At 51.9% G+C, this 20744-nt stretch overlaps 3 protein-coding genes across 8 annotated transcripts in view; 2 read left to right on the top strand and 1 right to left on the bottom strand.

Annotated features, from left to right (window-relative positions):
* The first annotated feature begins 3799 nt into the window (after positions 1-3799).
* On the top strand, positions 3800-15799 carry Tfip11 (tuftelin interacting protein 11). The gene is made up of 14 exons (XM_021162813.2): positions 3800-3902; positions 4907-5092; positions 5384-5604; positions 6769-6922; positions 7153-7309; positions 8574-8701; positions 9352-9504; positions 10531-11058; positions 11142-11248; positions 11943-12111; positions 12599-12842; positions 13320-13462; positions 13736-13901; positions 14703-15799. The coding sequence occupies exons 3-14, from the start codon at positions 5393-5395 to the stop codon at positions 15056-15058; spliced, it is 2517 nt and encodes an 838-aa protein (XP_021018472.1). The 5' UTR covers positions 3800-3902; positions 4907-5092; positions 5384-5392; the 3' UTR covers positions 15059-15799.
* Srrd (SRR1 domain containing) lies at positions 15108-20612 on the bottom strand. Its single transcript, XM_021162817.3, has 7 exons — positions 20441-20612; positions 18783-18823; positions 17588-17814; positions 17410-17508; positions 16050-16204; positions 15717-15762; positions 15108-15458 (listed from the first exon to the last, which is right to left on the bottom strand). Exons 1-7 carry the CDS (start codon positions 20593-20595, stop codon positions 15123-15125), a joined length of 1059 nt encoding a protein of 352 aa, XP_021018476.1. The 5' UTR covers positions 20596-20612; the 3' UTR covers positions 15108-15122.
* The window catches only part of Hps4 (HPS4 biogenesis of lysosomal organelles complex 3 subunit 2), a 36907-nt gene continuing 36763 nt past the window's right edge, over positions 20601-20744 (top strand). For 4 of the 6 annotated variants that reach the window (XM_085837029.1, XM_085837028.1, XM_029477208.2 and 1 more), the window contains exon 1: positions 20601-20736. The gene's annotated coding sequence lies outside the window, so the exon portion shown is untranslated. The remainder of the gene's footprint in view (positions 20737-20744) is intronic. The other 2 variants (XM_021162815.3, XM_029477212.2) reach the window with 1 other exon arrangement.

The following is a 20744-nucleotide window of genomic DNA, read 5'->3' on the forward strand; positions in this document are numbered from 1 at the left end:
GAGCAGCTACTAGACTCGTTCCATTCACAGCTGCCCAACGATGCTAGGTTAGTTGGACTGCAGCCTGTAAGTCATCCCAATTAATTCCATATCTATTATATATATATATATATATATATATATATATATATATATATATATATATAATACCCTAATACACTAGCCTTGGGATTTGGGGACAGCCAGGCTCATGTCTCTGAAATCTCTGCATCCTCAAAAAAGTATAAAGACCCCTATTTCTCCCTTGTGGGTTCTGAGTCCTCTACAGGAAGCCCTTGCCTTACTGTCTGCCTCTGGTACTGGAACCCTGAACTCTCCTCAGAGCCTCTACCATGCTACTGTCTGTCTGTCCATTGTGTTGATAGCTGTTCTAACGAACTCGTTACTAACAAGCGATCTGTTTTGGTGTTCCTCTTAATGTTCCCTGCAAATCCTTCAACCATGTTGCTTAGTACACTGTTTGTGTCCAGCTTCTAGGAACTCAGTACATTTTAAAAGGATTAGTGAATGAATGAATGAATGAATGAATCTACCAGCCAGTTCAAAATATCCTAGTTGGCTTTAGTTGCTAAGTTGACACAGTCATGTGAAAGGAAAGTTTTGATGAATTATCCAGATCAGACTGGCCTGTGAGCATACCTATTCTGAAAGGTCTTGATTGTTACTGTTGGCATCTGAAAATCCAAAAGAAATCCAAGACATCACAAGACTCCAGCAAAGCAAGATCTTTATTTTACTTATGGAGCAAAAACTGACCCATCAGGGACAACAGCACAGACTCAGGAGCTGGCTGCATCTTCAAACATTCGTCTTAATAAATATTGTACTCCGGCTGCTACTGGTCAGTCAGGGCCACAGAACAGACTCAGAACAGACTCAGGAGCTGAACTGAGTCCTCACGCCAGAATGTTATGGAGTTTTAAAGCCCAAGGTCCACAAACATCTGTGCCAAGTGACAGTCAGAACCATTTGTTCATGGTTAGGAACAAATCATTGTGCTTAGTGGTATGGAAAAAGAATGAGGAAATTGGCTAGCCAAAGGGAGAGTTCCCCTTAGAGTCTGGGAATCTGAACTTCATTTCACCTTGTGACCAAAATGGAGTCTGAAAACAAAATGGCGGTACTTAGGATAAGCCTCATTTGTTTGACCGTAGCATTACTGAATGCAGGAGGACCCCGCACCATGGCAGATGGTTCTGGGCTGTATAAACACAAGCCTTTGAATGAGCCAGAGCATTCAACAAGCAGCGTTCCTCCACGGTTCCTGCCTGGAGTTCCTGTCCAGATTTCTCTCAACCACAGACTCATTAGAGATGCCTCTAGGGCAGTGGTTCTTGACCTTCCTAAGGCTGCAACCCTTTAATACAGTTCCTCATGTTGTGGTGACACCCAACCATAAAATTGTTTTTATTGCTACTCCTCACTGTAATTTTGCTACTGCTACAATTCATAATGTAAACATTTTTGGAGATAAGAGGCTTGCCAAAGGGATCATGACATGAGCTGAGAACCACTTCTCTAAGTGGGGCCCATGCTTTTGTCTCCTTCCTTAAGGGTTAGCCTAGTGGGGGCAAATCAAGGAACTGCTTAAAGGTGCTCACCTTAAACTAATGTACATTCCCAGAACATCCAGAGTTCTGATGCAGAAGGGTATAACTATTCCTTTTTGTTCTTGTTGTCGTCGTTCTCCTCCTCCTCCTCCTCTCCTCTTTCTTCTCCCTCTCTCTCAACAAGGTCTCATTATTTACCCCTAGATGTCCTGGAAATCTAGGCCAGGTTTCACTGAGATCCAATCACCTCTGCCTCCCCCAGTGCTGGGATTAAAGGTGTGTGTCGCCAGGTTTCTTTTCCTTTCTAGTCTTTTCCACTTGGATTCTGGTCACAGCCTAAGTGTGAGAAGTTTTTTTGTTTGTTTGTTTGTTTTGTTTTTATCAAAGATGGCTAGCTTGCCTAAGGTCCAGTATTCCATAGTCTGTGCCCCTGGCCCCATCTTGTGACATTCCTGTAGTTTATGTCAAGCCCCAAATACCAGGCATTTTTTGATACTTGCTGGTCATAAGCTTCCTCTTGGTGAGGTTTATGCTGTGCCAATCCCATCAAAATGACGCTGAGCTCCTACCAACGGGATGAGTCACCCGATAGCACTTGCGTCAGAATGGAATGGAACGGAAGTACCCTTGCAGCTTGCCTGTGCTTGTCTGCCAACTTGGGGTCACTGCCTTCCTGGTTTACTTTCACTTAGTTCACACGCAGGGATATTCTTTTCCAACACAAGTATGCTTTCAACTTCCCTGTACTGGGATCCCTTGCTCATGCTCTGAAGGCCCCCTCCCTGCTCGTGGCCGACCTCCACACTGGCTCTCCCACACCACCATGCCTCTTCCCTTCTCCGTTCTCTTCGGGGCAGCTATGAGTTACAATTTGCCTGGAGCTCCCGCCCCCCACCCCCAACCCTGGCCCCACTGCCCGCCCTCAGCTTTCTCTGTATCAGTTCTTAGATGCTTTCATTCACGTGACCATAAACCCAAGAAGGTACCCTGATCCCACAGAATCACATTGGCTCTGACGGACTCCCCATGAACCTGACTAACAAATCCTCCTGCATGTTTTTTGGTTTTTATTGCTGTATTGTAAAGACCATACCCAAGAGCAATTTGGGAAGGAAATTGATTTATTTGCTTTACAGATTACAGTCCAAAGCAGACACTTTTAAAAAGAACTTAAGTAGAAGCCACGGAGGGAACGCTGCTTATTGACTTGCCCCCTGTGCTTACAGCGCCCAGGACTACAGGGGAGGCCCCACCCACAATGGGCTGGGCCGTCCCACATCAATCATGAATCAAGCAAACGACCCCAGTCTTGCCTACCGGCCATCCGATGGAAGCACTGAGTCCTTTTCCTAGATATCTCTAGTGTGTATCAAGCTGACAGTGTATCAAGCTGATAGGGAAAAACAAAAATAAGTCCAGCCAACAACAAAACCCACCAGGACCCAGCCTTTTAGGGTATTAGAGAAAACGAATTAGTTTCACAACCAGAGATGGCACCAGACTATGTATAGATTTGTAAGATGTGTAAAAAGATGAAATATGCCCTTCGTGGGTCGCGTTGGCACACACCTTTAAGGCCAGCACTCGGGAGGCAGAGGCAGGCAGATCTCCCGAGTTCGAGGCTAGCCTGGTCTATACAATGAGTCCCAGGACAGTCAGGGCTACACAGAGAAACCCTGTCTTTTTTTTTTTTTTTTTTTGTTTTGTTTTGTTTGTTTTTCGAGACAGGGTTTCTCTGTGTCGCCCTGGTTGTCCTGGAACTCACTTTGTATGTAGACCAGGCTGGCCTCGAACTAAGAAATCCTCCTGTCTCTGCCTCCCAAGTGCTGGGATTAAAGGCGTGCGACACCACGGCCGGCTGAGAAACCCTGTCTTGAAAATTCACAAAACCAAAACCAAAGCAAACCAACAAGAACCCCCAATTCCGTTCTTTCCCAGCGGCAGAGAAATAACTAGAGGAGAGAGGAGAACAATAAAACTGCTTCCTGGAGAGAACTCGACATGGGGTCGCGAGGACATTTTAATCTCTCAGTGTCCCCGTGAGGCTGGTAACGCTAAGTAAGACTCCAAAGCCCGGCGACCGCTCGCCCTGGAACCAGACGGCAACACAACCTCAGTTTCGATGGGAACCGGAAACAGCGCGAGGCGGGATCACAGGCCCTTCCGGGAATGCAGACACGCCCCCTCCGGCGTGAAGTCGCAGCCCGGGCAACAGCGCGCCACTTCCGCCTCTGAGCGATGACGTATTTCCGATGCGCCGGTAAAGGCCACATCCGGGTTTGGCTGGCGGAACCCTCGCAGGTTCGGGGACGCTGGGCGAAGGCTGTGTGGCTCTCGCGGATGCTGAGCGAGGTGAGCAGGCGGCGGGGTGACGTCCCGGGAGTGCGGGCGGAGGCTCCGAGGCTCCGCGACGACGGCTTTACGGTTTCCCTGAGCTCCGGGCCCGCTGCTGACATTGAGCTGAGCGTCTCCTGCCCCCTGTGTGCTGGGGAGGTGGCAGTGTTGTAATCGCGTGGGCCCAGGGATTCCTGCTCCTTTGAGGGACTGTGCACTCAACGTGCGCTAGTTGCTGCGGTCGGATCCTGTTGAGTTTAGCCAGTGCATAGTGAGGAGGAAGGGCGGGGGGAGATGTTGGTCACCGCGGAGCCGTTTTCCCGCTGTCAGTCACTGGTGTCACATAGTGAGGATGTTAACTGTGCAATGCACAGTGTCGGGTCGGGACCTTTGAATGTGATAACCACACTCAGAGGTGTTCATAGAGGCGCGATTTAGACTCAGGCTGGGGTGTTAAGCGTTGCTGATTTTCACAATCATTCACTTCGCAGTCCTGACTGGTAATGACTGTGAACTTGAAACCCGATCATGGAGTGGAAGAAGTTGTTTTTTTTTTTTTTTTTTTTTCTTTCTCATCCCTTTCCCCCCGTTTTCTGTTTTTGTTTGTTTGTTTGTTTGCTTTTGTTTTTTGTTTTTGTTTTCGAGACAGAATTTCTCTTTAACAGCCAGCCCTGGCTGCCCTGGAATTTGCTTTGTAGACCAGGCTGGCTTTGAACTCATATCCCCCTGGTCTCTGCCTCCCTACTGCTAGAGTCAAAGATGTAAGGGTGCTGTTTCTTGAGCACCTCCTGGGAGCGCAGGTTTCGTTGTTGTTTTGTCGGTTTTGAGACCAGGCTGGCTTTGAACTTAGAGAAATGGATCTGCCTCTCTGCCTCCAAAGTGTTGGAGGCTTTTGTTTTTCTAAAGTATCATCTTAATCAATCCTTCCAAGCTTCTTCTGGAACGGAATGAATGCAATTCTGAGAGAGAAAGAGATGAATAGCTACCTGGGTAGAATACTTTGTTTATTCCCTACCCTCCAGGTGTGGCTGCAAAGTGGCATTCAGAAAGAGTGCAACCCTCCAGTACCTTAGAAGCCGTTCAGGGAAGGAAACCTTCAGCCCCATGGAAATAGTATTTCAGAAAATGCTTTGAAGTTTCCCTGGAACTGCAAATTGGCTAGATACAACTTCTCCTGGAGAAGTAAAAAGACCCACCTGGTTTCTGAGGTAATAACATTTAGAGCTGTTGCTTCCTTTCTGTGGCATATGTGCCTGCCGTTCTGTGGCCCCGCCCCACGCGTGCACGGTGATTGACTCTGACAAGGCATTGTGCATTAGGCCCCCTTCGGATGGCTGGATCTGCCTTGTCTCACTTGTCACGGAGCTGGTCATCTTGCCCTGTGTTTAATGGCTGCTTTACTGAGTTGGATCATGAGGCTCATTAATAGCTTTTTGACACTGGGGGATCTTCTGCTAGCCCCGGGTTCTCACAGTGCTGTTCTTGTCCCCATCCTCTAGTGACTGGCCATGTCTCTGTCCCACTTGTACCGGGATGGCGAAGGCCACCTTGATGATGACGATGACGACGAGCGTGAGAACTTTGAGATCACCGACTGGGATCTCCAGAATGAGTTCAATCCCAACCGGCAGCGCCATTGGCAGACCAAGGAGGAGGCCACCTATGGGGTGTGGGCGGAGCGCGACTCGGACGAGGAGAGGCCCAGCTTTGGAGGCAAAAGGTACTGTGTGCTGGGCTGCATACCCTGGGTCTGGAGGATCGGGAAGGCACCCCAGAAGAGTTTTCTGCGCTTGTGGAGTCCGGGTGCTACAGCATCTTGCTATGTGTTGTTGAGCTGGGGTGGCGAGCTCTCCCTCAGCAGTTACTGTGTGATAGGATCAGGGCTACTTATGGATCGGGAAGTGCTGACCCACCACAGGCATTGCAGCTGTGGGACCATGCTGTGTCAGGGAACACTCACAGGGCACTAGAGAACAGGGAGTTTAGAGAAGGGTGCTCTGGAGAAAACGCTGTTGGCCCAAACGGAGGTAGAAAAGTGAGTAGGTTCACAGGGGAGAGTGGTAGTACAGCCTGGGTTCCATATTAAGATGCTGTCTCATGTCTCCCGCACCTAACTACACTCAGAATTTTTTGATTAATTTTACTTAGGGTTTTTATCTATTTGAGTTTTCTGACTTTTATCCTTGAAATAGTATCTAAAACAAACACTATGTGTATGTGTGTGTGTGTTTACAGGCATGCTAGATAAGTGCTGTACCACTCTAAAGCAAAGCAGACACTAAGCTAACACAGTCTTTTCAGTTGTAAAAGGGGCCCAGTTTGAAGGCTCAGAGGTTGTTGCCATGCACGCCTGGCTAGCTGAGTTCAATCACCAGATTCCTACAGGGAAGGTGAAAGGGACGAGATGCTCTACAAATTGTCTGCACAGAGCAATAATGGCATTTTTGAAAGCGTCCAAGGGAAGTGAGATTATTACATCCTAGTCTGAATTTATACTCAACCCTACTGACAGTGGCAAATCTTCAGTTATAGTTTGAATCGAGCAGACCCCACGAGTGTTAAATGTGGGCTGGAAGTGGACTCAGGAGCAATTGAGATTGAACTCAATTGCTGTTGCAGACCTGAGTGTGGCTCCCAGCCAGTGCCCACCTCAGGCAGCTCACAAGTGCCTCTAATTCCATCTTCACGGAATTGAGCCTTTGGCTCATCGGGCACCCATAGTGTCATGTGGTCACCCCCCCCCCATATATATAATATTTTTTTAAATGTTAAATGTAAGATTATTAAGGGCCTCTCTCTCTAAGTAATTCTCTTGAGAGGCTTCCAGGACAGGGTGTTGCAAAAGTGTTCTTTACGGACTTGGAGGCTCTGTGTCTGTCTGTAGGGCCCGAGACTATTCTGCACCGGTCAACTTCATCAGTGCGGGGCTCAAGAAAGGGGCGGCCGAGGAAGCGGACTCCGAGGACTCTGATGCTGACGAGAAGCCTGTTAAGCAGGAGGACTTCCCGAAGGATTTAGGACCAAAGAAGTTAAAGACGGTAGGCCTGGCAGGACAGTCTCCTGGTGGTACCCCATGGAGGTCACAGTGCAATGGCTTCCTCCACAGGGAGAAGCCTGGTGAGCGCCTGCAGTTCCTTTCCTCCTCCGAGTCACTGATGTGGCTGTGGTCCAGATGCTGCTTTTCATAATACAGTGTAGCTGTAGGCTTGAGCTCCCTGGGTTGTTCTGTTTTTCTCTCTCACCCAAACTCATCCCGCCTTCTTTGCAGGGTGGCAATTTTAAGCCCAGCCAAAAAGGCTTTTCAGGAGGAACCAAGTCCTTCATGGACTTTGGCAGCTGGGAGAGACACACGAAAGGGATCGGGCAGAAGCTGCTGCAGAAGATGGGCTACGTCCCTGGGCGTGGCCTGGGGAAGAACGCACAGGGTGAGTGTGGAGGGGAGGCTCTGGGAGGAAGCTCAGCAAGTATGGTGACAGGTCCTGGGAAGGATTCATAAGCTCAAAACCCAGCCAAAGCAGCTGTTACTCTGCAGCTGGGTTTGGCAGCATGGGCCACTTGTGCTTCCCGGCTGCTTGGCTTTCTCAGAACCCAGATTCAGTAACTACTTGGTTAAATGGGACGGAAACTGCTAGGGTCTAAAGTGGCTGCGGACGCAGAGCTGCTTTAACCTGGCCAGTGCTCTAGAGAAGTAACTGCTAATATTTTTAAATCAGACAGTCTCACCCAGAACTCTAGATTTTGCCTGGCTGCTTCACAGATGCCTTTGTGGCAGAGTATGTTCTTCTAAACACGGTGTCCTCAGCCTCCTGGACCTGCCACTTGCCCTGCTGCGGTCAGTGTGTGAGCCTGCCTGGGCTGTTAGGCCAGCTGCGTAGTTCCTGCTTCTGCAGGTTTTCTTATTAGTCTGCACTCAGCATCAGGCAGGCCAGTGCACAGCGGCCTTCACCGACTGAAGACATGCCTGTGCTGCTGGCTGACCCAAACCCACGTTGCTCCCCCAACCAGCCCCACTGAGAAACAGCCCTTGCACACACAGCTCACCACCTTGGCTCAGAGCCACAAGGAGCAAGCACTTAGCCTCTTTGAGCCTGATGGGTCCAATCAGAAGTGTCCTCTGTAATTCACATCCCAGGCCACCCACATGCGGCTCAGGTAGTGCTGAGGATTTCTCTGTGAAGAGTGTGGCAGAGCATCCCTGAGATGCTGGGCAGAGCATGGCAGAGCCCAGGCAGGCTCACACACTGACTGCAGCAGGGCAGGTGGCAGGTCCAGGAGGCTGAGGACACTAGGGTTTCAACAGTGCTGAGTGAGGAGGTGGAAGGAAATCCTGGACAGGGGAGTAATCCTCATGAAAATGCTGTTCCTGTTGATTGCCAGGGCTTAGCCATATTATACAAGTTAGCTGTGAGCAGTGTGAGCCCCTTCCCAGCCCATAGCTGTCCTTCAGCCGCTCAGCCTCCTGAGTTACTGTGCTTGCCACATAGGCTTCTGATGCCTGTGTTGGTCAGCACAGGAGGGCAGAATCCTCAGAGGTGGTCTCAGTTGTTGAGTCCCGGGGAATGTGGCTGTGTCCTGAGCACAGGGAAGGCACTCCTGTTGGTATGGAGCAGGAAGTGCACTCTTCCTGGTGTCCTCACACTGGTGGCCAGGATCTGAAAAGTCTCTTGTCTTTCTCCTGCCCTCACTCAGGGATCATCAACCCCATTGAAGCCAAACAGAGAAAAGGCAAGGGAGCTGTGGGGGCCTACGGCTCGGAGAGGACCACTCAGTCTCTACAGGACTTCCCCGTGGCAGACTCGGAAGAGGAGGCAGAAGAGGTAAAGATGGCCTCTGTGTGGGCAGCACAGGGCCTGGGCCATTTCATATAGCTGCTATGTGCTGTGTGGCCTCTGTGTGTCTCCACACCCACTTATGTGGCAGGCCCTGCTGGAACTCATCTCTCACCTGATGCCTTCACGGTGTCTTGGACCTAGGACTGTGAGGTGGGCAGCTGTGAGACAGTAAGACAGGGTGGGGACTGAGACACTCAGGTGCATGTGCTCTGACTGCAGGGTAGGCTCTCTCAGCTCAGAGATGGCCCGGGAGAGCACGCGCCATGATTCCTGAACAGCTGCAACTCCAGATACTTGAAAAAAAAAGAAATGACAGGTTAAGTCAGTGTGAGAATAAAATGGCAGCCAGGTCAGACTTGACCTGTAGGGCGGACGAGTATATCCTCACATGCTACCCTCTGCTCACCATTCTTGTGGAGCTCTGCTGAGTGGGGCCAGTGTTTTCTAATCTTCTATGCTATATCTAAGTTCTGTGAGAGCCTCTCCCTTCTCTTGGGCCCGCCTTTGACTTCCAGCTATTAGACACGGATGTAGGCGAGTGGTATTTGGTGGCTGCAGGCATGCTAAAGGCCTTGGCCCTGGCTGCTATGCATCAGGCCCCTCCTGTTGTCATTGACTGCATCCCTCTGCCTAAGGAGTTTCAGAAGGAGCTGAGCCAATGGAGGAAAGACCCCAGCGGAAGCAAGAAGAAGCCAAAGTACTCTTACAAGACTGTGGAGGAGCTGAAGGCCAAGGGCAGGGTCAGCAAGAAGCTCACAGCGCCTCAGAAGGAACTGTCTCAGGTCAAGGTATGAGAGCCTCACATCTGTCCCCCTGTCCATCCTCTGAAGGCTTTGTCTGATAAGTAGGTTATTGGGGTGTGTGTATGCGGGGGTGACTGTGTGTGTGTCTGTGTATGCGAGCAGGTGTGGGTGTGTTTCTATGTGTGTCTGTATGAGCATGTATGTCTGTGTCTGTATGAGCCTGTGAGCGTGTGTGGATGTGTGTCTGTATGTCTGTGTGAGCGTGTGTGGGTGTATGTCTGTATGTGTGAGCGTGTGTGGGTGTGTGTCTATGTCTGTGTGTGGGGGTGTGTATGTGTGAGCATGTGTGGGTGTGTTTCTGTGTGTGTATGTGTCTGTGTGAGCATGTGTGGGTGTGTGTCTGTATGTGTCTATGTGAGTGTATGTGGGTGTGTGTCTGTATGTCTGTGTGACCGGGTGTGGGTGTGCTTTATGTCCAGTGAACTCAGTAACACTTCTAAGGTAAGTACTCTGTGAGTGAGTGCTGAGCACGACACATGCCAGGCCCTGGTTTTGACACCTGACACCTCCCTGTGCTGATTGTGGTAAGTATAGCTCCCAGCCCCGAGCCTCTGCGCAGCCTGAAGCTTCCTTTGCTTTGCGGTGAGTTTGGCATAGATTCATTTGTAGGTAAATTTTTCTCTGTTTGAGACCAAGGAGAAGATTTCTGGGAGTGCCGTAAGCAGGAAGGGAAGGCCTGCCGATGGGTCAGGAGCAAGACCTCTCTCTCCTTTAAGGACTTCTGATGTACAGTTCTGACTGGCCCATTGGTGTAAGGCCTGTCATAGCTGGGCATGAAGTGGGGTAGCTGGGATCTTGGGGAAGGCCACCCTCTCTGTGATGGACACATGGTGTTGTTATCACTTTCCAAGTAGCTAGACAGCAATGGTGGCAGCTGCCTGTCACCAGTTAGTGTAAGATGGTGTGGGTCTGACAGCTCAAGCCTGTGGTAGGCAGCTCTGTCCATCCACAGAGCTCTGTCACATCTCCCCTGCTCAGTGGTGCTAACAGGTGGTAACCTGACTCTCCAAGGTGATCGACATGACAGGCCGGGAGCAGAAGGTGTACTACAGCTACAGCCAAATCAGCCACAAGCACAGCATGCCCGATGAAGGGGTGCCATTGCTGGCGCAGCTGCCCCCCACAGCTGGCAAGGAAGCCAGGATGCCGGGCTTTGCACTGCCTGAGCTGGAGCACAACCTGCAGCTGCTCATTGAGCGCACGGAGCAGGAGATCATCCAGAGCGACCGGCAGCTCCAGTATGAGCGGGACATGGTGGTTAGCCTGTCGCACGAGCTGGAGAAGACAGCCGAGGTTCTTGCACATGAGGAGCGTGTCATCTCTAACCTCAGCAAGGTGCTGGCCCTGGTGGAGGAATGTGAGCGCCGCATGCAGCCCCATGGCGCCGACCCCCTCACTCTGGATGAGTGTGCCCGCATCTTTGAGACACTACAGGACAAGTACTATGAGGAGTACCGCCTAGCAGACCGCGCAGACCTTGCTGTGGCCATCGTCTACCCGCTCGTGAAGGACTACTTCAAGGATTGGCACCCCCTCGAGGTGAGCTAGGGTGCAGCCTGCTTTTGGGCTGGGGCATGGCTACTGAGGTGGGAAGGCTAATTGATGATGCTGGTGTTCTGCAGGACGGTAGCTATGGCACCCAGATCATCTCCAAGTGGAAGAGCCTCCTGGAGAACGACCAGCTGCTGTCTCACAGCAGCCAGGACCTGTCCTCCGACGCCTTCCACAGGTGCCAGGCCCTACCCCACTGTATTCCCTCAGCCCCCAAGGAGCAGGAATTGTGCTAAAGGCTGGGGGGCAGCCATTCTGGCCCCGTTGACTCTGCTCCACCTCAGATTTGCTCTGGGTGTGGAGATGGGCTCACCCGTGTGTGCGTGAGTGTCCTGAGCGTCCAGGAACTGGGCTCACCCGTGTGTGCGTGAGTGTCCTGAGCATCCAGGAACTGGGCTCACCTGTGTGTGCGTGAGTGTCCTGAGCATCCAGGAACTGGGCTCACCCGTGTGTGCGTGAGTGTCCTGAGCATCCAGGAACTGGGCTGACCCTGACCATGAGCAGCTTTCACCCAGTCTGGAAAAGGCAGTGCCAAGAACTAGTGAGAACCAAGAATGAGCCAGATGTGGAGAGGACAGAGGTGTCTCAGGAGGGGACATTCAAGCTGTGACCCCGAGTGTGAGAAGTTGTGAACTGAGGCTCCTGGTGGGAAAGCAGCCGCTAACCCTGTGCTGTCACTGTCAGCCACCTGGGCCTGTAGCAGTCCTGCCAGTGCTGGCTCCACCGAGGTGCCCAAGGACGAGAGCCAAGACCTCATAGGGGCCCCTGTGGGCACTGGCCTGAGGTTTCCTGTGGGGGTGTGTGGGCTGGCACACTTTGAGCACCGTGAAGGAAGCAGTGTGGCTGACCAGAGGCTGCCATGCCTCTCACAGGCTCATGTGGGAGGTCTGGATGCCTTTCGTTCGGAATGTCGTCGCCCAGTGGCAGCCACGGAACTGTGAGCCGATGGTGGACTTCCTGGACAGCTGGGCACACATCATCCCCGTGTGGATCCTGGACAATATCCTGGACCAGCTCATCTTCCCTAAGCTGCAGAAGGAGGTATGGCATTGCTTTGACAGTGTCTCTTATCTGTGTACAAGAGCCCAGAGGTTGAAGGACTACCAGCATGGCTGGGTGGCCTGCAGTGTTCTAGCCTTCTCCATAGTACCCCCTTCCTACCTCTCTCGGGTGGGCATGGCCTTTCTCAGGGCTTTTTATTGAACCTTGAGCTGTGCTGAGGCTTGAATTGGTGGCATGAGTGTTTAATTTCCTTCTGTGGAAGGACCTGGAGTACAGAATACCTATTTACCTCCACAGTGGGGTTCCCCACCCCTACACACACATGTGCACACACACGCACACTGGGGACTGTGACCCGTGGTCAGGACACAAAGGGACCTAGAGTACAGAATACCTATTTACCTCCTCAGTGGGGTTCCCCGTCCACACATACACACTGAGGACTGTGACCCTTAGTCAGGACCAAAGGCCTCTTCCTAAGGACAGCACTGCTGTATCATGAACTGTCATCCCACTCATCCTGCAGGTGGACAACTGGAACCCCCTGACAGACACCGTCCCTATCCACTCGTGGATCCATCCGTGGCTGCCGCTCATGCAGGCCCGCCTGGAGCCACTCTACTCCCCTGTGCGCAGCAAGCTGTCCAGCGCACTGCAGAAATGGCACCCCAGCGATGCCTCAGCCAAGCTCATCCTGCAGCCCTGGAAAGAGGTCCTCACCCCTGGGTCCTGGGAGGCCTTCATGCTCAGGAACATCGTGCCCAAGCTGGGTAAGGACATGGGGACTTGTGAGCCGAGTGTAGCCTGCTCAGTGTCCACTATGAGGTATACTCCTTAGGGCAGAGGTGGACGGGACTGGAAGCAGGCCCTTCCTGCTGTTCCTTCATAGCTTGACCAGGGTCTGCAGTCATGACTCTGGACTCTCTGTGCCTTGTGGTTTTCCTGACAGGGCTGGTTTGAATGTCAGAACCAGAAAGCCTCTGGCCCCCTATTTTTTAAGGAATTATTTAATGTATATGAGAACACTGTTGCTGTCTTCAGACACCAGAAGAGGGCATCAGATCCCACTGCAGATGGTTGTGAGCCACCGTGTGGTTGCTGGGAATTGAACTCAGGACCTCTGGAAGAACAGTCAGTGCTGCTAACCACCGAGCCATCTCTCCAGCCCTGGCCTCTTAAGTGCTTGTGACTCATGGGATTCACTGTGGGTGGAGACTGAAGAGTGTGCCTTGCTGTCTCTCTTGCAGGCATGTGCCTGGGGGAGCTTGTCATCAACCCCCACCAGCAGCACATGGACGCCTTCTACTGGGTGATGGACTGGGAGGGGATGATCTCCGTCTCCAGCCTGGTGGGGCTGCTGGAGAAGCATTTCTTCCCCAAGTGGCTCCAGGTGAGCAGTACGGTCCAGAAGGGTCCCCAGTGCCCTCTGCTGTCCAGGCACAGAATCACCTCAGCTCAGCTCCTCAGAGAACCTGTCAGGGATGTGGAGATCAAGGCTTTAGCACATTTAGGCCACAGGCTGGCTCCAGATTCTCCTGGTAACTGCTTGTAGTGTGGGCTGCTGGGAGGAGCAACACTGAACACAGCAGTAGCCCCGGGGACTCTGCTCTCCCTGCCATGGTCCAGTGTGTACATCAGCTCAGTGTCCTGTGTCCTTTGGCAGGTGCTGTGCTCCTGGCTCAGTAACAGTCCCAATTACGAGGAGATCACCAAGTGGTACCTGGGCTGGAAGTCCATGTTCTCAGACCAGGTGCTGGCCCACCCTTCTGTCAAGGACAAGTTCAACGAAGCACTCGACATCATGAACAGGGCTGTGTCCTCCAATGTTGGTGAGTATTTGTCTAAGTTAGGGTGTCATTGCTGTGACTGACACCAGGACCAAGGCAACTCTTGTAAAGAACAAGGTTCGCAGGTTCAGTCCTTTATCAAGGTGGGAGCATGGCAGCATCCAGGCAGGCATGGCAAGGGAGGAGCTGAGAGTTCTGCGTCTTGTTCTGAAGGCAAACAGAAGACTGACTCTCAGGCAGCCCACGCCCACAGTGACACACTTCTGGGCCAAGCATATTCAAACCACCACAGTAGATTGCATTTGGGTCACGCTGTGATCCTCCGGTCACCATACTCTAGCTCCCCAAATGCATTTTCCATGTAAAGTTTAATATGTTTATGTATGTGCCTGGTGGACAGCCATAAGAGGGTATCATGGACTTGGAGTTAGAGAGTTATGGGCCATGTGAAGGGGGAGCTGGGAATCAAACTGGATTCTCTGAAAACATACATATTCCTAACCAATGAGCCCCATCTTCTGTTCTACAGAGGGACCTCTGTAGCAAGGGATAGTAGAATGAATGTAGGCCATGCTAGACTACAAGGTGACCTCATAAATGGTGACTTTAGGGGGCCACATGTGTGGGCTCAGCCCTTATCCACATCTCTCAGTACTGAATCACTTCTGATACCTGATATTAGCTACTTAGCTCCCAAACCAGTTTTGTGGTATTGACTCTTCCCAAGCATGCACTGATCATGTTAGTGGTGCCTGGGCCGTTCAGCAGCAGGTCACACACAGCATGTCATCCTAGGGTTCTGCATACCCGGAGTCATCTCTCGTCTGTCCTCCCTTCTCTCAGGTGCCTACATGCAGCCGGGTGCGAGAGAGAACATTGCCTACCTCACCCACACGGAGCGCAGGAAGGATTTCCAGTACGAGGCCATGCAGGAGCGCCGGGAGGCTGAGAACATGGCACAGAGAGGCATCGGTGTGGCCGCCAGCTCTGTGCCCATGAACTTTAAGGACCTTATCGAGACCAAGGCAGAGGAGCACAACATTGTGTTCATGCCTGTCATCGGCAAGCGGCATGAGGGCAAGCAGCTCTACACCTTTGGCCGCATCGTCATCTACATTGACCGGGGTGTGGTGTTTGTGCAGGGTGAGAAGACTTGGGTGCCCACCTCCCTGCAGAGCCTCATCGACATGGCCAAGTAGACATCGGCCACACCAGACTGGTGTGAATAAACAGCACTGTAAACCAAGCTGATGAATAATGTCTCTATTTGGGAGACCAGGCCACCAGGGCAGGATGTGACTCAGTGTCCCCAGTCGGCCTGTATTCCTGGCCGGGCAAAGGATCTGGTGTGGTGTGCACCGTGGCCCCTGGCCCAGGTGGAGAGAACTGTCCTGTTACTCCAGCTGAGTGATCTGTGGCTTTCCTGATGATCTCCAGGTCCTCACAGTCCTGGTAGTCAGGCTCTTCCTGGGACGCCCACAGGTCCCCAGGCAGTCCCTCCAGCTTCAATATCGGGAACCAGTGGACAGATGTGTCATTAAAGGTGTCGGTGTACTGGGGAGTCTGTGGCAGTGGGACCTCCTCCAGGCCTTTCAGAATCTGAGCAGAGAGGACCAGACACGGGCATTAGGTACACTCCACTCTATCTTCACCTGGCCATCCCACCATCCTTCTGAGAAATAAGAGATGGGGGGTTGTATTTCAGCACTTTTCAGTCCCATGGCAGTGAGACTGCTGGGCTCACCCCAAGGATGAAGGCCACTGGCACACAGTAGGAGAGGCACCAGCTGGTTGTGCTTAGAAACATGGACAGTGTGGCTTTGCACCCCCACCCGGCCCAGCTATTCTGTCAGACACCTTTGCAATGTAGGGGTAATTTTCCTGCAGAATCCTCGCCAACAACCTGCAAATAAAAACATAACATACACAATTCGGAAGTATATCGGTGTTTGCTTTCTTTTTCAACAGGTAAAAACTAGTTCAGAAAGGCTGAGGGATATGCAAGAGGGCAGCACAGGCATGCACTGTGAAGCAGATCAGGAGTGTCTGCACTTAAAGCATGGCTGCCCAAACACCTCTGCCCTCAGAAGAGGGCCATTTGCAGACTCCTTAGGTGATTTAAGCTAGACCCCTAAACCATTTACGCAGGTCCTCACAGGGAAGCTAGGCCTGGCATTCCTGATGGCTCACCTTTCCTCGAGGCCTCGGAAACTGTTCCCGATGATGACCACCCTGGACAGGGCGTCTGCAGACCAGTTGCTCCACAGCAGATTGTTGTATAGAGCTGTCCCACAGTGTGGCATGTAGAAGACAGTGGGCTGGCCCTGGACACTGCGCTTGCCTTCCTGTGGAACCAGAAGAATGGGTGCTAAGGAGCGGAGTGCAAAGCCCAGCTCTTCTGTGGCACAGCTATATTAGTAAGTGTAAGTACGCTGGATGTCTGTAGGGGACACAAGGAACCCATGCTGACCAAAGGTATTCCATGTGATGACTGTCCCCATGTCCTACATTTTGGGTCTTCCAGGTACCCTGCCTCACTGCAGATCCTTACCACAGCGGGGACATAGACACCTAATGGCTGTCTGGCCACACCCCCATTGTGTGTGCCTCTCCCTGCAGCTTCTGTCAGGCACAAGCCCATGTTGGTGTCCTATGGCTGCCTCCACAGGATCTGCCTGTGGTACTGGACCCTGCCTTCTGATGGCTCTCAGTGCATAGGCCAACCCTGCTGCTGTACTTGGTCTCTATAAGTTAAAGGTGCCCTCAGGCCTCACCTATCTGCTCTTCTCTGCATAGAGCCAGCACTCAGAAGCGAGTGTTATAGGGTCTCACTATTGCTCAAAGCAGCAGGATCGACCATCCTGGGCTACAGAGACCCTAAAAAGGGGGGGAGGGGTGAATGTACTTGCCACCTAACCAGGGCAGTCCAACCTCAGTGATTCCCAGAACTCAGACAAAACCCAGAAAGGACACACAAGGTTCTACCCATGTGTGTGTTTCTGGTTTTTTTGTTTTGTTTTGTTTTGTTTTGTTTTTTTAGTTTTTCGAGACAGGGTTTCTCTGCAGCCCTGGCTGCCCTGGAACTCACTTTGTAGACCAGGCTGGCCTTGAACTCAGAAATTCGCCTGCCTCTGCCTCCCAAGTGCTGGGATTAAAGGCGTGTACCACCACGCCCGGTGTGTTTCTGTTTTTAGTTTTTTATGAGTTTTCCATATGCATGCCTGATGCCTGCAGGGGCCAGAAGAGGGCATCAGGTCTTCTGGACCTAGAGTTAGAGCAGACTGTGAGCCTCCACATGGGAACCTTCCACTGAAAGAGTAGTCCGCGCTTTTAACAGCTGAGCCATCTCTCCAGGCTCTCGAGAGTTTTGTAAGCCTAACACATTAATTCATGCTGCTGATTCAAGTTTCCACAGTATATAACAGTCCAAAATGGGAGTGACTAACTGGGCTCTAAGAAGGCCAGCATGCCAGGGCCAGTGGGGCACCGAGTCACAGAAAGCCTGTCTGCTAGCAGAGGTGAGTGGTCTGGAAGAGATGAAAGCACCTACCTCATTCTCACTGAGGACAGTCACACCGAGGGAGGTGAGAACGGAAACCTCAGTCTGACTGAACAGAGGGTCATAGACCCAGCAGTGACTTCTGGGGACCTGGAAGGGAAGAGGGGCACTTAAGTTCCGGGCGCACATGCACCATCTGCCAGGGGTGGGAGAGGAAGACAAAGCTCACCTGGCACTTCTCTAGAAAGAGAAGCATAAAAGCAAGCTGGATCCGAGCAGTGGGGCAGGAGGCAAAGGTCCCAAGACCGTAGCACACACACTTCACATGGGAGGCGCTTGAAGCCAAGGGCTCCTGTGACCCACTAGGTGACGATGAGCCAAGGTGCAGCCTTCCAAGGGCTTCTGTTAGGGGCTGCAGTTGCTCCAACTGTTTCCTAAGACACTCAGTGATGGTTTCTGAAAGATCATTCCCCCAATTTTAGTCACATCCCATACTCTGCTCCCTAGAGCCAGGACTGTGAAAGAAGCCTCCACGACTGGAGTGAAGCTGCCAAAGACCTGTGTCCAGGCCACTAGAAGCTGGATCCTGAACTCTACATCTAAGAACCCAAGACTGTGTTAAAAGGTTTTCATCTAAAGCCATGTGTCTGAGGTGTTTGTGCTCTTGAATTCTGAAGACCTCTATAAAGGCAACTGAATGGCTAGGTTAAAAACCACTGCCCAGATCACCTCCTGGCCTTCCTTTTAGGTTACCATCCTAAACAAAAGAACACTAAGCAAGCTGGTTTTGTTCACGGATGTGGCAAAGCCACCTTTGTACAGGTGCCCCAGGTGAGGAAAGGCTGTTCCAGAAACTTTAAAGTCCTTGTCGGGAAGAGAACCCTTAAAACCTTTTTGATGGTAGATGCTGCTTTTCATTTAACAACCTCAACTCTGGGAGTGGGGTGGGGGTGGGGGGTGGCTGCAGCCTACAGGTGAGGCTTAACTGAGTTATTGAAACAGGAGCCTGTGATACAGTGTAAACACTGCCTGTCCATCCCTGGAAACAGTGTAAACCGGGGCCTGTTCATCCCTAAGGACCATGCTGAAGAAACTGAGTTGAGAGCACACCTGCAAGGGGGGAAGGTCTACACTGTAAAGGAAAAAGTGGGATCTGTATACAATCTAGCCATCTTGATGACTAATAGCACTTAGGAGAGCCATGCACTTCCCACCTTAATGCTCACAACTATACTGCAGGATATATACACCACCACCTCCACTGCAGTGTTCAGTGCCAAAGACACAGCTCTGAGGAAGTCAGCACCAGAACCCACCACAAGCAAGACTGTGAAGAAAAATGTCCTTGGATGGAGAGTGTCCTTTGTCCACTTTCAGGTAGCCCCCCTTCCACTCCCATGCCTCCCCTACTAACCCCTACTCACCCAGTGCCGAACTGCAGAAATCAGAGATCCGCAGGTCCTCCCTGTTAAGAAGACATGGCCTGCTCATCTCCCTTCTCTTTTGGGTCATCTTAGCCCTGACCATGAGCCAGATGGGGGGAATGGAGGACCCTCTGATACAGAGTCAGCCCTTACTGAAAGACATTCCCATGGCCTGGATGTAGATTGCTGGGTCCTTTTATAAAAAGGACCTCCATCAAGAGGCCCTGGTTTGCCAAGGGATGGTCTGGGTGTGTTCTACTTCTTTGGCCTGGCAGAGATGCAGTTCAATAAATAAAGTCCTCAGACTTTGCCTTTATGATGGGAGTGTCCTCTCAAGACAGGAGAGTAGCAGGAGGAATGAATGAGCTACTCAGCAGGAACTCAATAGCTTCCCCACTATAAATAACTGTAAAAAGAAGGTCAAAGAGAAAGTCCTAGGGTCTGGTTGCTGGTTTCCACAGTCTAAGGCAGATCAACAGAGAATTTAAGTATGCCAGAGGCAATGTTTAGGGACACAGAGGAGACAACAAACTGCTCCCAGGCGACCTACATTCTTCTAAGGAAAGAAGTGCCCGATAAATCAAAGTACTTTGTAATATTCTAAGTAGCCCTGAATCAGATTCTCTATGCTCAGGAGTGATAACCACACCCCTGGAAGGATGCTGGGAGAAGCAGGGCATTCTGGGAGATTCTGAAGCAACAGAGGAAACTATGACTATCTGGTGTGTGCCTTGAGACTTCAGGTCCCAGACACCTATGTCTCGCTAATCTCGAGACTTTAAGGCTCTGCTTGCTTCTATCTGTCCTCTCAGCTGCACCTCCAGTAATTTATGTTCAGAGGTAACTTCTGGGTCACCGATGCTTTTTAAGTGTAACTTGTTCCCCTCATCACAGCCCTTCTGACCCATCCAAAATGCTACCAACACTTGTAACTTAGCCCTGCAAGACCAAAACTAGAAAAGGCAAGAACACGGTGTAGCCTGTGTATGGTGGGCACCGTCTATGTGCCCTGTAAGAAGGTACAGACCAAGCGCTGGGGAGATGGATGTAACGTAGGAGTACATTGATTAGGTGGAAGCATGGGGTTCGCACACAGCTGCTGCTCAGTAAACCATTGATGCAAATGCTGACATCTGTGTTTGCTGCAACCTCGATTTACAATACGGATAATAACCAATGTGGTGTGTGGCCCACAGCAAAGACGGGATATCTCCAGTTCCAGGGCTGCTGGGCTAGCCTAAGCTATAGTACGAGATCCCGCCTCCAAATCCAGACCTGATGATTTATAAGGTAAAGGTTCTTGCCACCAAGCCTCACATTTGAGTTTGATTGTCCTAACCTATGCAGTGAAAGGAGAGGTCTTCTGAGCACCTTCTGACACCCTCCTCCCCCACCTTGAGCTTGGGTGCCAGGTAGTGCTTTACAGTCACATCACACAATCCTCTGAGCATCCCTATGCTTAAACCCCCATCTCAAAGGTGGCAGACGGGGACACAGGATGGCAAACTGCCGCAGCCGCAGCGATGGGAATGGCAGCTTTACTGAGAGCTTGCTACAGTGACACCCGATGGGGAACTCAGCCTTCCCCAGCGGGTTGGCACACCCATTTCCAGGTTAGGGACACTGAGGCTGGAGTCGCCTCTCGGCGCTGCACTCACTCGGCCTCCCGCAGGCGGCGTAGCACCGCCTCGCCGTCCGCCTCCGGCTCGGCCCGGGGCCCCTCGCCCGGCCGCGGCCGCCTTCCCGCCGCGCGCTTCCTCCTCCGCGGAGCTACCGCGCTCCAGGGGCCGGGAGCCGCTGCCGCCGCCGCCATGCTCTGACGTCAGCAGAGCGCGCCAGAGCGGCCGCCGTGCCGCAGACGTCACAGGCTCGCGTCACACCGCACGTCATCGCCAAGCCCCCACCGGCGGGAGGTGGGTCCGCGCGTGATCGCGGGGCCGCCGGGCGGGCGCAGGTATCAGG

The sequence above is a fragment of the Mus caroli genome, unplaced genomic scaffold (genome assembly GCF_978045245.1).
Source record: "Mus caroli unplaced genomic scaffold, Mus_caroli_1 scaffold_4, whole genome shotgun sequence".
Lineage (NCBI taxonomy): Eukaryota > Metazoa > Chordata > Mammalia > Rodentia > Muridae > Mus > Mus caroli.